The 23,346-nt window shown below is 35.8% G+C and overlaps 1 protein-coding gene and 1 pseudogene across 3 annotated transcripts in view; both read right to left on the bottom strand.

The window, feature by feature from the left end:
* Window positions 1-23,346, bottom strand: part of PTEN (phosphatase and tensin homolog) — a 104,786-nt gene that overhangs the window by 6,148 nt on the left and 75,292 nt on the right. For both annotated transcript variants that reach the window (XM_010379624.2, XM_030941484.1), the window contains 3 exons: window positions 10,392-10,533; window positions 4,726-4,892; window positions 1,632-1,856 (listed from right to left, as the gene is read on the bottom strand). In XM_010379624.2, coding sequence (XP_010377926.1) covers window positions 1,632-1,856; window positions 4,726-4,892; window positions 10,392-10,533 — 534 coding nt within the window. The remainder of the gene's footprint in view (window positions 1-1,631; window positions 1,857-4,725; window positions 4,893-10,391; window positions 10,534-23,346) is intronic.
* On the bottom strand, window positions 16,096-18,691 carry LOC115900489 (annotated as a pseudogene). The gene has a single exon (XR_004060171.1). The product of XR_004060171.1 is annotated as a 60S ribosomal protein L11-like (transcript).

Here is a 23,346-nt window from a genome sequence, read left to right as displayed (position 1 = left end):
GTGATCCATATGCTCATTATCCTGATTTGATCATCACACACTGCATACAGGAAAATATCACTCTGTATCCCATAAATATGTACAATTATTATACATTAAAATTTTTTAAAAAGGGAAACTTCTAAACACTTAAAAAAATTTAAGAGCTAAAGGCATTTAACGTTAGATCTATTTTCATTTAAAACATGTAGGGGCCCCTTTACTTTTTTTTAAGTATTACTATTACTACCAATATACAAACATATATATATACTTCTTTCTTTTTTTTTTTTTAAGACAGAGTCTTGCTGTGTCGCTGAAGTGCACGTGCACTGGTGTGATCTCGGCTCACTGCAACCTCCACCTCCCAGGCTCAGGCAATTCTTGTGCCTCAGCCTCCCAAGTAGCTGGGATTACAGGTGTGTGACACCACGCCCAGCTAATTTTTGTATTTTTAGTGCAGACGGGGTTTCGCCATATTGGCCTGGCTGGTCTTAAACTCCTGGCCTCAAGTGCTCTGCCTGCCTCAGCCTCCCAAAGTGCTGGGATTACAGGTGAAGTATCACTAGCAAAATTCTTAGAACTCAGAAGCTACAGTTAGATTTGTTACATGTTATAAAAATTGAATGACAAATTAAGAGAGAGTAAAAAAGAGAAAGAAAAGAGTGTGGTGAATGAACAGAGGAAAATCAGGTAGAACAAGAAATAGGAAAGGGGAAGAAAAAAATGGCAAACCATTTGGGAATGTTTACAAATCAGATTTTTTTAATCTGAAGAATTCTTGTCTATAAGTAGATACATATACCTATGTATAAACACATATAGACAAAAATGAAACAAACCAAATAATTGTAAGACACAATATAAGGAAATAGGATTTAAAAAAAAAAGAATAACGGGAGGACAATCAGAGACCTTCAGAGAATACGAGATTGAAGCTAAGGCTGGAAATATGAAGATAGCTATGTGAAGGTCGGGGGAAAAGGCTGAGATGAAAAGGTACCGGGAGAAGGAAAAGAACTGGAAAGACTAGAGGCAGAGGCTTAGCATTTTGAAGAACTGAAGAGAGACCAGTATGACTGAATCTCAAGAAGCAAAGAGAGAAGGTGATTAGTGCTGATGTAGGAGGTAGGCCTGTGCTAAATTATGCTGGTCCTTGTAGGTCATGGTAAAAAAACAAACAAACAAACAAACACAAGGTCTTTATAAAATGTAAACAGAAGTGACACAATCAAGCCTATTTTTAAGATCACTCTGAGGGGTTGAGAATAAATTGGAAGGGAGACAGGAGTGGAAGCAGTAAAAACATTCCATATCAATCATTCTCAAATGACTGAGTTCCCATCCATTTCTTTCCTCTCCCATTCCTACTTCATATCACAGTCATTTAGCCCCCTCCCGTACCTTTGCACCAGATTTTACCAAACGACAACAAAGAATTGGGAAAAGGAAAATTGCAGCTTTTTTGACTCTGTGTACATTGGGTATTTTATTAGAAACTTTCATGTTACTGCTATGTAAACACGGCTTCTAAATAATACATAATTAAAAAACTTGTCAAGCAAGTTCTTCATCAGCTGTACTCCTAGAATTAAACACACATCACACACATACAAGTCACCAACCCCCACAAAATGTTTAATTTAACTGACCTTAAAATTTGGAGAAAAGTATCGGTTGGCTTTGTCTTTATTTGCTTTGTCAAGATCATTTTTTGTTAAAGTAAGTACTAGATATTCCTTGTCATTATCTGCACGCTCTATACTGCAAATGCTATCAATTTCTTGATCACATAGACTTCCATTTTCTACTTTTTCTGAGGTTTCCTCTGGTCCTGGTATGAAGAATGTATTTACCCAAAAGTGAAACATTTTGTCCTAAAAAAAAAAAAAAAGAAAGAAAAAGAAATGAAATGACATATTTTAATTAATGATGTTTTATTTTTTAAAAAAGAAAATATGTCACCTGTGTTAAACATTTGCCAAAATGTCAACAAAATAAACTATCATTTGATATTTTGAATAAAGGTAAACACAAAGACTATTATAAGACAATCTGAGTTATCTGTTGCATTTTCATTCACATGATTTTTTCGGCACTCAAATTTTAAACCAAAAATACAGCCTCACAAGATCTAAGATAAATTACTTTTGTCTTAAATTTTTAAGTAAAAAAACCTCTTTTCTAGTCTAATACTAGCTTTAAATATGTTTTTAGTTTATATGTACATACATATAAAAACAAAATTCAGATATGGATTTAATTTCTTCTACTTTTCAAATGAGCTACCTATTCTAAGATTTACTTTAACAAAAGTTCTTGGAAGGTGAGTGCAACTTCCCTGATGACACACCACAAACACGTTTACTTCTACAGCAATACAAACATGAGAAGCTCCAGTTTCTTACATGACAATATAATGCTTGAATACTTTCAGGATAAATATGAGGGGATAGGGAAGAGTACTACTGATTTCTTTTGATGTTATAAAACGCTTGTTCTTAAAAAAATCACTTCTAATAAGATAATACCTTCTTAATAAAAAACCACAACAGAAGTTCATCACTTTAAACCTCTATTGACCAACACAGAAATCTGGCCTGTATAAATAATTTGGCAATTAATGATGTACAGCCTTGTGTCATCTTATTGGTACCTTAAAATGCCATTTAAATCTTTTATTCTAATTTATCTTAAAAGTTTTTTTCCCCTAGAAAATAAGATCTTTAAGGATATTATGTCTTAAATTTTATTGCATCTTTTAACAGTACCTGACAAAGTAACCTTGTTTACAAGTCTTTAAATTTTTTTTTGCTTATTTCAATTATTTCAGCCAGTAATTGTATTTTACTTAGACTTAGAAGAAAATAAGCTAATAATATTTAAATAACAAAAAGGTGAATTCCATATATATATATGGATTATACTAAAACTTTTTGTCTGTTTTAATCACAGCATATTCTTAAATAAGGCAGGGAAAATCAATAAAATGGAAATTTGTGTAGTCAAGAATAAACAAGTAAATCATAAGTATTTAACCTTCAATTTTGCATGTGTTAAAGTACAGATGAAGGGAAATAAGAATTAGTAAATTCTTAAAGGTATGCAGAGATGATGATGTAGGTGCCTATTTTTGAAAGCAAAATAAAAATTACCAGTTATCTTAATTTTAAAACAGTTGTTAATACTTCCTGGATTATCAAAAAATAATTTTTCAAAGTTATTGAGATATATTTAACTTTTATTTGTACAGATGATAGGAAATGGGTTTCTGGTTTAAAAAAAGATGTTCAGTATATTTTGATTTTTTTTTTTCCAGCTACTTGGATTCTGGATAAAGGAAATTATATTTCTTCTGATACGTCAAAGCAGCATTTAAAATTGTACAGTAAATGAAACTTCCTCTTATTTTCTTTCAAAAGAAAAGCTAAAAATCAGAAAAACTAAATATATCCTATTATTGAGAATATTTAAAGATTAGCAATATGCTATCTAGTATGTTTAACAAGGCAGCAACAATACAGCAACAATACAAATTTAGTGCTTTTCTTCATTACTATCTAAAAATGTTGCACCTTAGTCTCACTTTAAATATACACATTTAATATTTTAAATGAAGACGGTTGGTTTTTGTTTTTTTTTTCCCTTTTTTTTGAGACAGAGTTTCACTCTTGTTGCCCAGGCTGGAGTGCAACCCTGCATTCTTGGCTCATGCAACCTCCACCTCTTGGGTTCAAGCAATTCTCCTGCCTCAATCCTCCTGAGTAGCTGGGATAACAGGCACCTGCCACCATACCCGGCTGATTTTTTTGTATTTTTAGTAGAGACAGGGTTTTACCATGTTGACCAGACTGGTCTCGAACTCCTGACCTCAGGTGATCTGCCTGCCTCAGCCTCCCAAAGTGCTGGAATTACAGGCGTGAGCCACCGCGCTGGGCCAGTAGTTGGTTTTAAACTAAGTCGTTGCCTTCTCTAAATACAGGTCAATCAAATTTAAACTTGATTAACTTTCTTAACCTGCACATTTAAATACCATGCTTTCATTCTTTATTACTTCCTCTTCATCCTATTTCTCTCCTAGTTAAAAAACTAGTCAGTAAATTCACAGAAGCTAAATAGAAAATAATCAAGTCTTAAGAAATGTAAGGCCAGGCATGATGGCTCACTCCTGTAATTCCAACACTTTGGGATGCCGAAGCATGAGGACTGCTTGTGCCCAGGAGTTTGAGACTAGCCTGGGCAACACAGTGAGACCCTTTCCCTACAAAAATAAAAATAAAAAAATTAGCTGGGTGTGGTGGCACATGCTTGTAGTCTTAGTTACTCAGCCTGGGCAATAGAACGAGACCCTGTCTCTAACAAAAAGGAAAAAATAAAGGGGGGGGGGGAAGAAAAAGAAATATAAGCCAAAATGGAGTAAAAGTGGTTTGTGTCACTATGTAAGACCACAGAACAGATCTCATTTCTATTATGGACCAAAATTTTTAAAATCTTGGTCCCATGCTAATTTCTTCCCAGTTAATCATCCTTGTTAAGGAAAATTTCTCTCATGTTCCAATGCTATAAGGCCTCTTCCTTCAAATAGGATTATTTACCCTTTTAGTGTCTCACCAATGCCAGAGTAAGCAAAACACCTGCATATCTAATAGAAAATAAATTATAGTTCCTTACATGTCATAAAATAAAAGATAGCTTTTAATCTGTCTGTATTTTGGATATTTCTCCCAATAAAAGTAAAGTACAAACCTTTTTTAGCATCTTGTTCTGTTTGTGGAAGAATTCTACTTTGATATCACCACACACAGGTAATGGCTGAGGGAACTCAAAGTACATGAACTTGTCTTCCCGTCGTGTGGGGCCTGAATTGGAGGAATATATCTTCACCTTTAGCTGGCAGACCACAAACTGAGGATCTGCATGGTTAAATACATACTAGTATCATTTCACAGGAAATGCCTTTAACTGTCAAACTGTCAAAAGTGATTTTAATGATTAATATCAGCAATATTCACAAAATATGGATTCTGCATCTGCAATCTTGATCTAAAGCAAATCAATGGAAATAAATGAAATAGAAATAGAAAAAATGTAAGATTTTCTCCAGTTTGAACCTTCAAAATAAGGTCCTATTACTTGTATAAAAGTCAATTTCTGTTTCATGAATAGTAAGTCCCAAGATTAGACTTTTAGCGGCAGAATAACTTCAAAACTTTAACATTAAAATCATACTAAAAATCCTAATATAAAAACTTTAAAGCATTAAAAATGATGAAATAATTATCTGGTACATTTGTGAACAACATCAAAATAACTTTTAAGACAGGTATCAACAGGCAGTGGTCAGGAAAAAATTTAAAGCATAAAGAAGACAGATATTTGCTATAGTATTCTGAAGTCTCTAGCATGTGGGAAAGATCACAAAATATAAATCATTACATGTGCACAAGAGAAAGAGGATAAAACCTATAACAATGTTATAATAAATTTCAAAAACACAAGTCTAAATATTTATAAAAAAAATTAACCATCATTCATTTTACCTATAGATCACATTTTAAAGATATATAATGCCACCACCATAAGAAACAGGAAACAAGAGATTTGAAATTTCTGTAAAGAAATGCAACAGAGTTCAAGTAAAAACTGCAGCACAACCTCCCTTTCCTCCAAAACATCTCATTTTCATTAACAAGTATTCTGGCTTTGGCTCATGTCTGTTTTAAATAACTGGTAAAATATAACTTCTCAAAATTTATCATGCTTTTACACTAGCAATTCAACCAAATGGTGGAAAAGTGTGTTAAGGGAAGGATTATATGTTTTATTTTTTAAATCTACTCATAAATTCATTTATAGCTAATGACCTTAATGACAGAAATTAAAGACTAATGAATGTTATGATCCCAGGACATCAAAAACTTAAAGTTACCTAAATAATTTGACAAAGTATAATTCATTTGTCATACACTGAGGAATTAGAAAACAAAAGTCCATTACAAAGAAATTTATTAACCTTAGGAGGTTATGAAGTGCCATTTGAAGAAAACATGCCAAGATTACAGAGAAAGAGAAACACAAGCTTACATAAAGTTATGAGAAATATTATATTTAAATATTTTATATTTATATTATGTATATATATAACAAACACAAAATTCTCAGCACCAAAAGGTGTCATTATTCTAAAAGATAAACAAAAGTCTTACATTTTTATCAATGTGACTGAGAACAAGGCAAAAGCTAAACCAAGTTATATGAAATTTCCAGTTTAGTAAACACCTACTACTATTTCTATGTAATATTTAAAGCACTATCAGCAATCACATAATTAATATGTTTGATAAAAGCATGCAGGTTATTCTAACATGGTCTTCTAAGATACATTATTTGAAAAAGCTACCACAAACAGGAGAAATACTACACCAACAATCTATCAATAAATTTCACTTCCTTGACTCAAAGTTCAAAGTGCAATGGGCCATTTCATAAGACTTTATGTGATACTGAAATTTCACTGGGAAATCTAACTTGAAGAAGCAAATAAAGTAGGATTCCAAAGCTGTGATAAAATTAATCAGAATAAAATTGCAAAACTGCCTTGTAATCTTTTTAAACTCCATTAATTCAGAATCTGATAACCCTGATTTTAGGACTTTAAAAAGCAATTCCAGGTTTCAATTAAACTACATCTAAAATGTACATCTTCAAATATTTTAGTATTATATAAAAATTTATAAGTAGTAAAGATTTCCTCAATCACTAAAGAAAATAATCTTCTCTACAATATGAATATCATGTTTCAGATAAGTAAGACCTAACCAAGCAGAAGTCCAATATTAGTATGGTTCTGTGGACTTCTACAATATATATCCTCGTATATGACTGAATATGTTCCAAAAAATAAACAACAAGATCCAGACCTAGTGATATAGTCTGGATATCTTTCCCTCCCAAATCTCAGGTTGAATTGTAGCCCCAATGCTAGAGGTGGGGCCTGGTGGAAGGTGCTTGAATCATGGGGGCAGATCCCACATGAATGGCTTGGGCCATCCTCTTGGTGATAAGTGAGCTGGCATTTAAAAGTGGGTGGCACCTTCTCCCCACCACTCCTTCTCTTTCTTGCTCCCATTCTCACCATGCTCCCCTTTTGCCTTTAGCCATGATTGGAGGCTTCTTGAGGCCTCCCCAGAAGCAGACGCTGCTATGCTTTCTGTACAGCGTGCAGAACCATGAGCCAATTAAAGAAGAATTTATAAAGAAAACAGGTTAAACCTGTTTAATACTCAGTCTCAGGTATTTCTTTATAGCAACGCAAAAACAACCTAATACACCTAGCAAATGAAAATCAGAATGCAGAGAATGGGAGATAGTGGAGACTTGAAAGGGATAGGAGATAATGATGAGAAATTACTTAATGGGTACAATGTATATTATTCAGATGATGGACACCCTAAAAGCCCTGACTTGACCACTACACAATCTATACACGTAACAAAATTACACTTGTGTCCCTAAATTTATACAAGTAAAACAATTTTTTAAAGTCAGAATTAAATTTCCTTGGATATATACATATTGTTATAGTCTTGAATGAAAACCACACTGATCATCTTTCAGTAACATTTTTAACCCTGTTAAATGTCTATAGTAACTTTTTCTATCACTTAGAAATATTAAGATAAAAATCAAGTAAGAAAAAGCTGCCAATCCCTACAGAAGATGCTGTATTTTTCAGCACTACCTCTGTTTTCTTCATTGATTCCTCTTCTTCCTAAACCCAAATTGCCATTCTTATCTCAGTCCTCACCCTCTCCTTTTCTTCTTTCCTCCGAGCCTTGCCATCCCCAAACTCCAGACCATATTTATATGAAAGGCTTAACTACCCTCCCTTTCCTGATGTTGCCCAAAATATCGATATATCTCCTACCTAGATTCGAACCCATACTCCCAAGTACCCACTGAATATTGTCATGTGAGAAGCTCGCTTTTACAAGATTTAAAACACGTTTAAAACCAAAATATCAACATCAATGTCTTCAAGTCTCAGATTCACTTTTCTTTCTTTCTGTGACTATTTCACCTGACTAGGATCAAAACTTTTACAAAATCTTTAGCTATAAATGGCAAATAAAAAATTAATGAAATCCCATTTGATTGTCTTAACATACCTGCATTAAGGCAAGTTTTATTACTGGTTTCTTTTCCACTATGTTTTACTCTTGCGATTATAACTTTGCATACAACTGTCCTTAAAAACATGGTTTAATCCTCAAGTGTTATCATGACATCTCAGTATTTATCAAATCAAGTCTGTTACCCCCATTCAGGATCCTCTAACAGTCAGTCATACGTTCCATACCTATTATCTGTCACTACATTCTTGTCCAGCTTTTTCCTTCTGCTGCACTTCAACTCAAGCTATTTCCCATTGCCTGTAATACTTCTTTCAGTAGTCTTTTTTTTTTTTTTTTTTTTTGATGCGGAGTCTTACTCTTACTGCCCTGGCTGGAGTGCAATGACGCAATCTCGGCTCACTGTAACTTCCGGCTTCAAGCGATTCTCCTGCCTCAGCCTTCCAAGTACCTGGGACTACAGGCATGCATCACCACGCCTGGCTAATTTTTGTATTTTTAGTAGAGTTGGGGTTTCACCATGTTGGCCAGGCTGGTCTTGAACTCCTGACCTCAGGTGACCCGCCCACCTCGGCCTTCCAAAGTGCTGGGATTACAGGTGTGAGCCACTGTGTCTGGCCACTTCTTTCAGTTTTAATGCCAATCTAAACTATATGTTTTTTCCAATGTTCAATAAAGAGTTGGTGAACCTCCTTTAAGAAACTTTGACAACCTTCAAAAGCTTTTCTGAATGTAGCATTTGTAAGTTATACATAGAACCTCCCATTTATTTTATTTTATTTTTATTTATTTATTTCTAAGACAAAGTCTTGCTCCAATGCCCAGGATGGAGTGCAGTGGCATGATCTCGGCTCACTGCAACCTTGGCCTCCCAGGTTCAAGTGATTCTCCTGCCTCAGTCTCCCAAGAAGCTGGGACTACAGGTGCGCGCCACCATGCCCAGCTAATTTTTGTGTTTTTAGTAGAGATGGGGTTTCACCTTATTACCCAGGCTGATCTCAAACTCCTGAGATCGAGTGATCCGCCTGCCTCAGCCTCCCAAAGTGCTGTGGTTACAGGTGTGAGCCTTGTGCCTAGCCCCACAACCTCCCACTTAATTACATATAGCTAGTTTTTTATTAAAGCTTTACTACAGTATTAAATCATAGTACATAAGAGGAAACTAGAAAATTAGGAAAGATTACTAAAGTGAATGTTTTCTCTCCCTTAATATCTCCATGATACTTTATATCTTTCTCTTGGCTCTTACACTGACATCAATACTATAGGAAGAGAATGAGTTTTTTCTTCCTTTTTCCTTCTCTATGAATCTGTTACATTCCTTTGTCAGTCACTTCCAACAGCCCAGTACCTTGCATTCAGCAGTTTTAAAAACTGTACTGAGATGTAAAGAGTATCAATGAGACTCTTTAGAAGCCTTTATTTAACATGCTATACTAATAAACTCTGGTCTTTGATAAAGTTATCTGTCTCTAAGAATACAGAAAAGATCTGATGATGATGATCACACCTATCTGACAAACAACACTGGAGAAGTAGAATAGCATCAGGATGACTGAGGTAGACTTATAGAGATTAGGGTAAAAGGGAGAAATAAATTAGAAGCAGACATCAGTGACATAATCTGTACTTCGTACATCCAGAAGTTTCAGATTTCAAAGTCTCTTCATTTTATTGACAAGCAAACTCAAAGAGAGGTAGATGATGTGCCCAGCGTTACACAATAGATTAATGACAGATCTAGGATGGGAATCCGGATCTAAATCCAGGTTTTCTCCAACACTCCACATACTTTGATTCCTATTCTTTACTAATCTTACTTCAGCTTGCTGCCATGTCTTATCACTTCTTCCTTTCCTTTTTATTGCTTTGTCACCATTACTGTCAATACCTAGTTTTCCTAAGATATTAAGGACTTGATCCCTGCCCTAAGACCAGCAAATTGCTGAACTCCTCTGCTGGACCTCATGCTGTACCTCTGATGGGACAGGTTCTTTCATCATCTGGTCAGAATTCGGCTCTATTTGGTAGTTATAACACAGAATATTTCTTTCATAAATATAATTTGGCTTCGACTACATTAAAACCCATTGCTTTTGGCTTCTTTAGCCCAATGAGTTGAACAACAAAGCTAATTAATTTGTTCAAATGCTTCAGAAATATAGTCTCCTGCATAAATTTTAAATGTGGTAAATTTCTTTCTAAATTTTTATATAAACTTCTGGATATGGCAAGAAAACTGTTCCAATACATGGAAGGATGAGAATTCAGAGCACTTACTGCAAGTTCCGCCACTGAACATTGGAATAGTTTCAAACATCATCTTGTGAAACAACAGTGCCACTGGTCTATAATCCAGGTGATTCTTTAACAGGTAGCTATAATAATACACATAGCGCCTCTGACTGGGAATAGTTACTCCCTGGTGGACAGAAAAAAAAAGAGAAGCTAAATTCAAAAAAAAAGTTCCATTATAGTTATTTCACTAAATTGCTATAGTAACTGGGTTGTAGCCATTGAAGAACATATATACATTAGAAATTTGACCTTAAATGATTAATACTTAAATCCAGCTCAGTAATAAATAAGAGCAATATCAATACAAAGGATAATATAAGAATAACTCTTCTCCCTTGAAACAATTATTGTAACACCCCATTTATTCAAAGGTCACAACAGCGCTCTGACCCATGAACCCCATAGGCAAAGGCCACTGCATATCCAAAATAAATGTCAAAGGCCTCTGCCCTACAGCTGTGCTCTTTACACCTAGGGCTCCCCACAAGGATTTATGGACTCTTTAAACACACAGTTCCTCACAAACTTGATTACCTACTTTCCAGGGCAAAGCGTATCAGAATCAGCAAACTAGATAGAGGCATATTGCCTTTAAGAGGCAGAAATAGCAGCAGCAAAAACTGATGCTGGCATTAGAGTCCAACAAAAACAGGAGTATGCAGATGATGTAAATGTGTGCAACAATCTTCTAACAGAGGTAAAGCTATCCCTGTACTACATGCATCTCTTTGTTGAAGAAACCAGGGGAAAGTGAAGGATTTTAGAAAATGTAAGTATTACAAATGATTAAAATGTATGTAGTTCTCAAGAGTTCATTAAATAATAAAACATAAACAATATATATATATGTGGCATTTAATAGGGGAAGCTGAGTTATCTAAAGAGAAAAATCTAATATGTACAATAATGCATTCACTAACGATGATGAATAAATGAGGTATTTAAGGGTTTATTAGACATGCGACTTAAGAAAAATCCAACCTAGAAATATAAGACAAACAATAAGCAACATTAAGAAGTTTAACAGTTAAAAGTAACTTACAGAAAACTGTAATTTAAATGAAAGTATACTCAAGAGGAAAAATAATTTGCAATTATTTCTCTTTAAGTTACTACTGGCATCTACATCTCCCCAGTGTCTTAAAAATGCTGGACACAAATAACCTTCTTCTCTCTAATGAAAAATATAAAACATATTTATGTGAATTTAAAAACAGGTCGGGCACAGTGGCTCACAACCTGTAATCTCAGCACTTTGGGAGGCCAAGGCGGGCTGATCACTTGAGGTCAGGAGTTCGAGACCAGCCTGGCCAACATGGTGAAACCCCATCTCTACCAAAAATACAAAAAATTAGCTGGGCGTGGTGGTGTGTACCTGTAGTCCCAGCTACTTGGGAGGTTGAGGCAGGACAATCACTTGAGCCTGGGAGACGGAGGTTGCAATGAGCTGAGATCGCGCCACTGCACTCCAGCCTGGACAACAGAGACAGACTGTCTCAAAAAACAAACAAACAAACAAAAAACCAGGTATGATAAATAGCAAGTATGTAGGTATCCACTGTAGTACACCTAATATTTTTTCAAAGATGAGCATGATTTTATTATAGACAATTAAAAAATATGTGTGTATGTGTATAAATGTCAAAAAAATAAGTATAAACCATTTCTAATCCTGATAAGTGATTTAAGATTTTGGCCACAGTATAAAGACCACAATTTTATAAATAAAAGACTTGTATTTCAATGCTGACAGTCAAAATACAAATGCTGACGTGTTTTCGAAGGAAAATCAGGACAATAATATGTACCCTTCCTTCTTAACAGGGTTCTCATGAGGATCAACCACCAGATGCAGTTACACAAAAGCATGCTACAACTACAAAATAGAACACAGTTTTAACAATTCTCTATCTGTACTTAAGGTACAGTTTTTGAATAGCTGGAATTTTATTTCTATATGATTTTCTTAACAAAACAGTAAAAGGTAAGGGAAAGTAGTAGTACTTTGAAGAGCAGTACTACTACTCTTCATTAAAACATTAAAAATCATTAAAGGTAAAAAATGTAAACTTACAATGACTTATTACATCATATTTAATGTAATTTCAGCAAACAACTGTCATTCATGTTTAGCAGGATAAATACAGAATTGCTAAGTAGGTTAGCTAAGGGAAATATCACATGGAAGCTGAGTTGGAGGGGAACTTTTCTGAATCATGTGAATTTTTTTTTTTTTTTTTTGAGACGGAGTCTCGCTCTGTCGCCCAGGCTGGAGTGCAGTGGCCGGATCTCAGCTCACTGCAAAGCTCTGCCTCCTGGGTTTACGCCATTCTCCTGCCTCAGCCTCCCGGTAGCTGGGACTACAGTCCCAGCGCCCGGCTAGTTTTTTGTTTTTTTTTAGTAGAGACAGGGTTTCACCATGTTAGCCAGGATGGTCTCGATCTGCTGACCTCGTGATCCGCCCGTCTCGGCCTCCCAAAGTGCTGGGATTACAGGCTTGAGCCACCGCGCCCGGCAAATCATGTGAATTTTTTAATCACATGCATTTATAATCTAGTCAAAATATGCAATAAAATTTTTTTTAAAAATTAAGTCAATGCAAGTCTACGAGGAGATCACATTGTCGACATTATTTGTTGGGGTTTAGTGGATGACATTTTTCTCTTTATCTCCATTTTTGCCATAAGTCTGTGTGCAATAATAAAAAGATTTCAAAGCTTTAGGTTTTTTCAAGTAGCAAGTGATTAGTTGTGTACCTATAATGTAGGTGTTTATACATTGTTAATCCTTACCCAAAAAAGGATAGGCAAACATAAAAAATATGTAAATCTACTAGTTGTCAACATTGGGTGAATAATTTATGTATGAATACCAGTTGAAACAAAATTACTGACAATTCCAAGAAAACCATGGAAAAGTACATTTTAAAATTGATTAGTTTACCATCAAAATTATAGTCTATTTTCTTAACTTTGCAATTCTTATCTACCTGCTGCCTTGTCAGCACCCGAAATTCAACATTTCTAGATTAACAAATATTAAAAAGTTGGGAGGCTCACATGTATCTGTTTCAGAGTCTCCAATGTGACCTCCTCATTCTAGTCCTATCTCTCTGAGCCATGATGCACACTCACTAAAATTGAATTAACACCTGTAATATAGGATTTCAAATGAGTGGAAAGTCCACACTAAATTAAAATTTTACTCATCTTTAAAAGCTTATACATATGAATAAAAGGCCATAAAGGCTCTTGAAGATTAAAAAATACTCTGTGTTTTCAAATTTTTCTTTTTTTTTTTTTTGAGACAGAGTCTCGCTCTGTCACCCACTCTGAAGTGCAGTGGTGCGATCTCAGCCCACTGCAACCTCGCCTCCCGGGTTCAAGCAATTCTCCTGCCTGTTTCCCAAGTAGCTAGGATTGCAGGCATGTGCCACTGCGCCTGGCTAGCTTTTGTATTTTCAGTAGAGATGGGGTTCACCATGTTGGCCAGGCTGTCTTGAACTCCTGACCTCAAGTGATCTGCTCGCCTCAGTCTCCCAAAGTTATGTGATTACAGGCATGAGCCACTGTGCCTGGCCTAACATTTTTCATGTAAATTAAGGCTAATAAAGACCAGTTTTATCTCTAACCAAGAAGTTTTAAGTTAAATTGATCTGTAACTACACACACACACACACACACACACACACACACACACACACACACCCCCACCCACCCACCCCTCAAGGGTACAGTTCTACTTTCTACTAGTAGTAACTCTCCTTTTCCACTTTAATTATGAAGAAAATTATTTACACAGCTGACCCTTGAAGACAGGTTTGAAATGTTTGGGTCCACTTATATATATGGATTTTTTTTTCAATAACATTTTTCAGAGATTTCAATAATTAGAAAAAACCTGCAGATGAAACATATAGCCTGGAAATATCAAAAAGTTAAGAAAAAGTTAGATTTATGTCATGAATATGTAAAATATATGTAGATTATTAGTCTGTTTTATCATTTACTGACATAAAATATACACAAACCTATTATAAAAAGTTAAAATTCATCAAAACATATGCACACAAACCTTAAGACCAGACATAATACCACTTGTAGTCAAGATAATAAACAAATGCAAAGATGCAGCATTAAATCATAGCTACGTAATATTAACTGTAGTACATACTATACTACTGTTAAAATCCCATAGCTAACTTCTGTTGCTACTGCAGTGAGCTCAAGGGTTGCAAGAATCTATTTAAAACACCGTGTGACACTAATCATCTCTGTAGGATCAGCTCATCTCTCCAGTAAATTGTATATTGCAATCAAAAGCTCTCTCTCACGGTTCTTGTGTATTTTTTTTTCCTTCTTTTTCTTCTGAGACAGAGAATTGCTCTATCACCCAGGCTGGAGTGCAGTGGCACAATCTTGGCTCACTGCAGCCTCCGCCTTCTGGGATCAAGCGATTCTCCTGCCTCAGCCTCCCGATTAGCTGGGATTATAGGCGCGTGCCACCATGCCTGGCTAATTTTTTGTATTTTTAATACAGACAGGGTTTCACCATGTTAGCCAGGATGGTCTCGATATCCTGACCTCGTGATCTCATGATCCGCCCACCTCGGCCTCCCAAAGTGCTGGGATTACAGGCGTGAGCCACCGCGCCCAGCCCTGTTGTGTATTTTTCATTGTGCTTAATGCAATGCTGTAAACCTTAACACCATGAGATCCATATGAAGTGCCAATAGTGATGATGGAAGTGCTTTCAAGAAGTGGAGAAAAGTCATGGATATTATAATAAGGTGACTTGCTTGATATGTACAGTAGATATGTACAGCTATAGCTGCTGGCCATTTCAGATGCTTCATCTTGTAAACTGACAACATAAGTGTATGGTACCAATAAATACAGTACTGTAAATGTATTTTCTCTTCCTTATGATTTTCTTGATACATGTTATTTTCTCTAGTTTACTTTATTGTAAGAATATACTATATAATACATATACAAAACATGTGTTATTGACTGCGCGGGACCACAATGATTTTAGCACTTTGTTCTCCCAACCTCTCTTTTTATCCTGACCAACACATCATCTTCAATGAATTCAGCTCCTGTTTTACTGGGAACCCTGATGTCATCCAATATAAACACTCAAAATTCCCTTCTCCCATCTTAAAATCGCTTCATGATTGACGTCTCTTCCTGTTTAACGAGGTTCTATTTTAGGCAAGTGCTTTATTAATTATCTGCTATCTGGCATGTGCCTTTATTCTCTCCACTTGTCTCTAAATAATATGCTCAAGTAATCTTTATTCTTTATCCAAGGTCGGCAAACAAATGAAAGACCAAAAACACACACTCCCTAGATTCTGTACCTCTCTCAAACCATCAGCCGCCCACTCTATAAAGAGCAAATCTTGAGATGCTCTTACTCCTTAATCCAGAGAAATTGATTATGAGGCTGATTTCTTTTTGGAGCGGAGGGGGCGTGCCATGGTCTCACTTCTGTCACCCAGGCTGGAGTGCAGTAGTGCAATCTTGGCTCACTGCAACCTCTGCCTCCCAGGTTCAACCCCCTCAGCCTCCCGAGTAGCTAGGAGTACAGGAGCCTAACACCAAGCCCTGCTTGCTTGCTTGCTTGCCTGCTTATTGATTGATTGACTGATTGATTGATTGATTGACTGATTTAGTAGAAACGAGGGTTTTGCCACGTTGCCCAGGCTGGTCTCAACTCCTGGACTCAAGAAATCTGCCTTGGCCTTCTAAAGTGTTACGATTACAGGCCTGAGCCACCATGCCCAGTCGAGGCTGATTTCTTAATGGTCATTAGTGCTTTCTCAACAACTAATACCCTACTGGCTGCTGGCTGATCTTTTTTTTTTTTAAACATTTCACTGAAAACTTTTTATTGGCCTTTTGGGTAGAAATGAGAATGTATTTGCCAGGAAGGATGATCCCATCATACTTTTGCTGGAACCAGCGCACGGCCTACTCTTTGCTGATTCTATTTGGCACCACTGCAGCCTGTCCTGCACTTCTTATCTGCGATGATGAAACCTGGCTTTTCCAGCACCTCACAGAAGTCCAGGCTGTAGACACCAATGCTTGGGTCATATTTGATACCTAGATCAATGTGTTCCTGGGTCCCAAAACCAAAGTTTCCAGTATCTGAGAAGGTAGTTTTTCTTAACTCACACTCGTGCACCTTTAGATCATTCTCCAAGATTTCATCTGCCTTGGCCTCTCGAACTGTGCAGCAGACAACAGTCTTTTAATTTCTTCTATTGCCAAAAGGGCTAACAGTATTATCTAGCTTTGGAAAACACCAGGTATGACCTGTAAGCTGCTCCAACACCTTGGTTACTCAGGTCCATCTGTCTCCACTTTCTCCTAAACAGATGTTGAAGCAGAGCCTGCAGATGCAAAGTTCCTGCATGGTGTTATCCTTTCCACCTTGATGCCGCACCATGATGGAGAACAGGAAGAGCCTGGCTGATCTTTCTGCATCCATTCTGAAACTTCCCTGCTTCTGTCATAGGACTTACTCTCTTAAGGTTTCTTTCAACCCTTATTGGTTGTCTCTTCTCTTGTCCCTAAATATAGGCCTATCTCAGAAGAGTCTCCCCTCTGTCAATCCAATCTATTCCAGTGCTTTACCAATCTTACACAATAACTCTAAAACTTATCTCCTTCAACATGACTTTATTCCCAACTGCCAGTGCAGAATTCCAGCATCTGGCTGGAATTTCTACCTGGTATTCTCAGAAATACTTACAACACACATTTCCAACAACTGAAGCTTTTTAACTTGGAAAACCTCCCTTATTTCCATCAATGATATTCACTATTTTCTCCAGCACTCGATGGCCTTCTAATAACTAACACCACCACCACTTACTGAGCCCATACCATATTCTTTGTATTGTTCTAAATCTCTTTAGAAATACATAATTTAATACTCATAAAACCATGTAAGGTAGGTACTATTGGTAAACCATTTTATAGATGAGGTAAGGTCATATATCTTCATAAGTAATGCAACTAGATATAATCCCAGCACTCAAACTCCACAGCTTCTAGTCAACTACTATATGATCCTGCCATCTTCTTTCTGCTTGAGGAAGGAAACACAGCTGAGAGACAGCAGTAATATAATAGGGTTATAGAAAAGAGAAGTGAGGGAACTCTAGCACTGTGTCAAAGGTCCAGGCAGCAGAGGGGAGCTAAGAGACACAGTCAGCATATTAACTACCTGGCACATACATACATGCATACATACACACTAATGGTACACAATAAAATGAGACAAACCATAGATTAAGTTCATTTAGTACACTCATCTTTGATTCCTATGCATCTACTCAGTTGCCAAAATCCAGATCTTGATTCCAAAATACTACTCAAAATGTCAGTTTCAGTTTTCTGTGGCCTATTTCAGTTTCTTCCTGCAATTCTGCCATAGCCAACTGATTTATCGCCCTTTATCCATTCTGTAATCTATCCTTTATACCACTCTTAGATTAATTTTTTTAAAGTTAAGATTAATCCAATTACCAATTAATTCAAAACGTTAAATGGTATTCTACCCAAACAAGAGCAATTTATCACACACTATAATTCAATCACAGCATAAAAATACAGCTCCAACCTCTTTTTCCACTCTTACCTCTCACAATTCCCTTGAATGTACTCTTACTTTGGCCAAATAGAAATATTTAATTTTCCCTAAACTGTACCTTCTGGTTTTCTTTTTAAATATATGCTACCTTTATCAGATTAAGGTATAAGGGCTACATAAGCAGCCACCTGTGAAGTCTTACATATTTTCTAGCACCTGGTCCAATTTAGATAACATAATTACTTGATACTTCAAGGTTTGATAAGCAGTCACCTGAAATGCAATTTAAACCAGGTATTTCTTGAGGGCTCCTAGACATTTTCATTATTGCAGGGTCTATTCAGATTTTGTCTCTCTCCTTAAAGCATTTACAATGACATATTCACTGAAAATTGCCCATTTCTCATTGAAATTTCTGAAATGATTAGCACAGACCTGAATATAATTTTTAACATCACCTCCACACTGTGGTTTTATCTCCTTTCTCGTACTTAACGTCTCATTTTTAGTTTCCCTCTTTTCTTTTATCCTTGACTGGCTTTTAAAAACATGTATTGATTTTATTGGCATTTTCATGCAATCAGTATTTAGATTTATTAGTTCAAATGGTTTACTGTTTCCTAATTCATTAACATTTTTGCCTTTATAAATCTCTACTTGTTATTAATCTTAATTTCTAATGTAAATTTACATTTCCTCATTGAATCAAAAATTATTTAAAACATGATTTTATATTTCCATATAAATTTAAACATTAAAAAAAATCTCCAGTTATAATGAATTGTAATCAAGAAATGGGACTTACATACTTTTATTTTAGAGTGAGATTTTGTTTTGTAGTTGGTCTAATTTGTAAGATTGGTAATTGTTTTGTCAATGACAGAAAAAAATACATTTCATTATTTTATTATTCAAGCCACCTATATATATACAGTTATGTGTTGCTTAAGAGAAACTGCATCTGGGTGATTTCATCACCGTACCATATAATATACTTACACAAGCCTAGATGGTATAGTTCATTACACACCCAGGCTATATGATACAGCTCCTGAGTTACAAACCTGTTTAGTATGTTACTGTATTCAATATCACAGGCAACTGTAACACAATGGTATCTGTTTTTCTAAAAAATAGAAAAGGTTCAGTAAAAATGGTATAAAGGACATAAAAACAGTACACCTGTATAGGGCACTTACCACGAATGGAGATTGCAGGACTGGAAGCTGCTCTGGGTGAGTCAGTGGGTGAGTGGTGAGTTAATGTGAAGGCCTAGGATATTACTGTGTACTACTGTAGATTTTATAAACATGCTACTCTAAATCTATTTTAAAATTTTTTCTTTCTTCAGTAAATTAACCTTAGCATTTTATAACTTTTCACTTTATAAACACACAAAAACTTAACTCTGACTCTTTTATAACATTTAACTTAAAAACATTACACAGCTACACAAAAACATTTTTTCTTTGTATCCTTATTCTGTAATATTTTTTCTATTTTTAAATTTATTTATTTTTTTACTTTTTAAACTCTTGTTAAAAACTAATAAATACATACATACTTTAGCCTTGGCCTCTACAAGTCAGGATCATCAATATCACTCTCTTCCACCTATACATCTTGTCCCACTAAAAGGTCTTAAGGAGAAATAACACCCATGGAGCTGACATCTCCTATGACAGTAACGCCTTTTTCTGGAATACCTGCTGTAGGATCTGCCTAAAGATTATTTTATAGTTAACATTTTTTAATAAGCAGAAGCACAGGCTAAAATAATAAAATAGTACTGTAAACATGTAACTAGTAACATTCGTTTATCATTATAAAGTATTACGTGCTGAACATAACTGTGCTATGCTTTTATACAACTGACAGTACAGTAAGTTTGCTTACACCAGCATTACCACAAACATGTCAGTGATACATTGCATTGCAACGGTTTCAACATCACTAGGTAATAGAAACTTTTTAGCTCCATTATAATTTTACAGGACCATTGTCAGGCGTTGACTCAAACATCATTACCTGGTACATGACTGTACCTTCTTACTTTGTAACTTCTGAAGTACAGTAAAGATTCCCATCATTGCTTTTCTACCAATTATTCTTCATTTTTTTCAGCTTTTGTTTAATACATTTTGATGTTATGGTTAGCACATTGGTTCATAACTGCTAAGTCTTTACCTGGAGTATACCCTGTGTTAATGTAAAATGACATTTCTGATCCAGTTTAATGCTTTTTGCTTTAAATGCTACTCTGATACTGAGATTCTGTCATCTGCTTTTGAAACTGAAATTTGCCTGATGTATCTCTAATCCATTAATTTTTAACCTTAGTTTTATGTAAATCTCATGATTAATCTCTTAAAAAACAGACTTAAAAGTATAGATTATATACATCTTTCAGACCTAAAATACTGCCATACTACTACCAGAACAGAATACTACTTTAATATCATAGCATAAGATATGTAATGTTTCGTTCATATTCTATGCATCAATATTTATCAATACTCCGATCATCTTCTGAGAAGATGAATCATGAATTTATAATCTACACTCCTCAGTTAAAAAAGCAATTTTCTATTTCAGTAAACTTTCCACCAGCACTGCTAAACTTAGAAATTATGTAGATGTTTCAATATAATAGTGTTTGCTTGAAGCTCGGAAATCTATGTTTCAGGATGATCACAGTAAGATTACTATAGGAAAGCAATTCAACAAAGGAAGAAATATGGCTATTATTACAATGACAACATATAGCAGCTTTTCGTATATGAAGGTACTTGCCAACATTTTATATACTTTAACACTACCACAACTTTACAAGATAGATATTATTGTCTCTATTTTAAGGATCAGAAAACAGTCCTACTGCACATAATTATCTCATTCAAAACCAGGATCTGGACCTCAATGTGAATATAAGGGTAAAACTTGTACTCAGCTGTCCTGGGTTTTACTAATACCATGTATAGAAACTATGTGATTTGCACGAAGTCACAACTTCTTTGAGCTCTTACTTTTCCTGTCTACGAAGAATCTCTGAAGTTTAGGGTGTTACAGTATTTCACTTCTATGAAACTAATTATTGAGAATAAATGTGAAGCAGACAACTGATATTTTTTTCTCTTTCCAACATTCTTTCCCCTCCTTGATTTTTCTTTGGAAAACTATTATTATCCCTGTGTGGCAGGCTCTATACTTCAGCTTTAGATACATGTCCCAGAGAATTCCATTCCCTGGTCAGAATATTTGGTTCAGGAATAGGCATGTGCCTTGATCCAGGGAAATCAGAACTCACCCTATAAATTTTTGCTCAAATTGTAGCTCTCTTCCCATCATAGTTGCTAAAGTAGGTAGAATGCAAACTTGAAGCCGTTAGGAACTATATCTCGCCACTACTTGTGAGAGCCTGTTTGAAAATAACATATATACAGAAGAGAGAAAGGAGGAGGGTAAGGGAGGAAGAGAGAATGAGAGAGATACTCTTGAGATCTGTTGAGCACCTAGATCCAGGCCAGAGCTTTTCAGTTATGTAAGTCCTTTTATTTAAGCTACCTTGAGTTGGGTTTTTCTGATTTAAAACCGAAGAAGTCCTCATATATTATAAAGGAGTTGCTTTTTATTTTTCTAAGTTTCTATTCCTACTTTAGGATTCAAAATAATAAAGAAAAATAATTTGGACTGTAGAACATAATTTCGTAGAAAAAAATACCAGGTTTGAGGCTAGAAGATGCGGTTTTCAGTTATTACACAAAAAGATTATATGACTTATGACAAGTTGATCTTTGTAGATCTGTTTGTTTTGTTTTGTGAAACAAGGTCTCGATCTGTTGCCCAGGCTAGAGTGCTGTGGTATAATCATGGTTCACTGCAGCCTCAACCTCCCAGGCTCTGGCAATCCTCCCACCTCAGCCTCCCAAGTAGTTAGAACTAGAGGCACGTGACACCATGCCCGGCTATTTTTTAAGTTTTTTTTTTGTAGAGACAGCTTCTCACTATGTTGCCCAAGCTGGTCTTGAACTCCTGGGCTCAAGCAATCTTCCCGCTTGAGTCTCCCAAAGTGCTGGGATTACAGGTATGAGCCACCCAACTCTGCAAATCTGTTTTATCATCTATGTTAGAATGGGTTTGAATTAAATAATTGCTAAGATCCTTCAAGGTATGAAAGTTCTACAATTTTATTGTATTATATAACAGCCTTAATTAATGTGGATCATAGTAACACAGTTTGGCCCAGGAAAATTAATGTCTTAAGAAAAATAAGAACGCTACATTGGAAGATTTTTTAACAGACAGTAATTATCGTTTGTTTTAAATAAAGAGGAAGTAAGAAAATTTCATTAGGTTACAACATGTAGAAATTTAGTAAACAGGCCGGGCGCGGTGGCTCAAGCCTGTAATCCCAGCACTTTGGGAGGCCGAGACGGGCGTATCACGAGGTCAGGAGATCGAGACCATCCTGGCTAACACGGTGAAACCCCGTCTCTACTAAAAACTACAAAAAACTAGCCAGGCGACGTGGCGGCGCCTGTAGTCCCAGCTACCCGGGAGGCTGAGACAGGAGAATGGCATGAACCCGGGAGGCGGAGCTTGCAGTGAGCTGAGATCCGGCCACAGCACTCCAGCCTGGGCGACAGAGCGAGACTCCGTCTCAAAAAAAAAAAAAAAAAAGAAAGAAAGAAATTTAGTAAACAGGCTAGAAGAAATAACCTGATTTAAGATTAGGTCATGAAAATTCATTCCCCAGAGAAATTAAAAATTTTCCTTTTCTTGAGATCACTTAAAGTTAACAATTATTATTTCTGGAAGATTTGTCTTTATTAAGAATAAGCTCAATGAACTCATGTACACAGAGTTCCTAATAGAGAGAAACTTTATCTCTAATAATTTATTTGAAAACAGAAAGAAAATTAAAAGCGGCTCAAACTTTTTTCCTAAAAGTTTAACCAAAGAAAAAATAAGAGGCCAGGCACAGTGGCTCATACCTGTAATCCCAGCACTTTGGGAGGCCAAGGTGGGCGGATCACTTGAAGTCAAGAGTTCAAGACCAGACTGGCCAACAGGGAGAAACCCCACTTCTACTAAAAATACAAAAATTAGCCGGGATTGGTGGCACGCACTTGTAATCCCAGCTACTCGGGAGGCTGAGGCAGGAGAATCACTTGAACTCGGGAGGTGGAAGTTGCAGTGAGCTGAGATCTCGTCACTGCACTCCAACCTAGGTGACAGAGTGAGACTGTCTCAAGAAAAGGAAAAAAAAAAGGAAATATGAATGTTTACTTTATGTGCCATCATTCTGGAACACAGTTGGTGGTATGCA

This window comes from Rhinopithecus roxellana, chromosome 11, assembly GCF_007565055.1.
Source record: "Rhinopithecus roxellana isolate Shanxi Qingling chromosome 11, ASM756505v1, whole genome shotgun sequence".
NCBI classification, from domain to species: Eukaryota; Metazoa; Chordata; class Mammalia; order Primates; family Cercopithecidae; genus Rhinopithecus; species Rhinopithecus roxellana.
The sequence above is the reverse complement of the archived record's forward strand: the minus strand, read 5'-3'. Positions and strand labels throughout refer to the sequence as shown.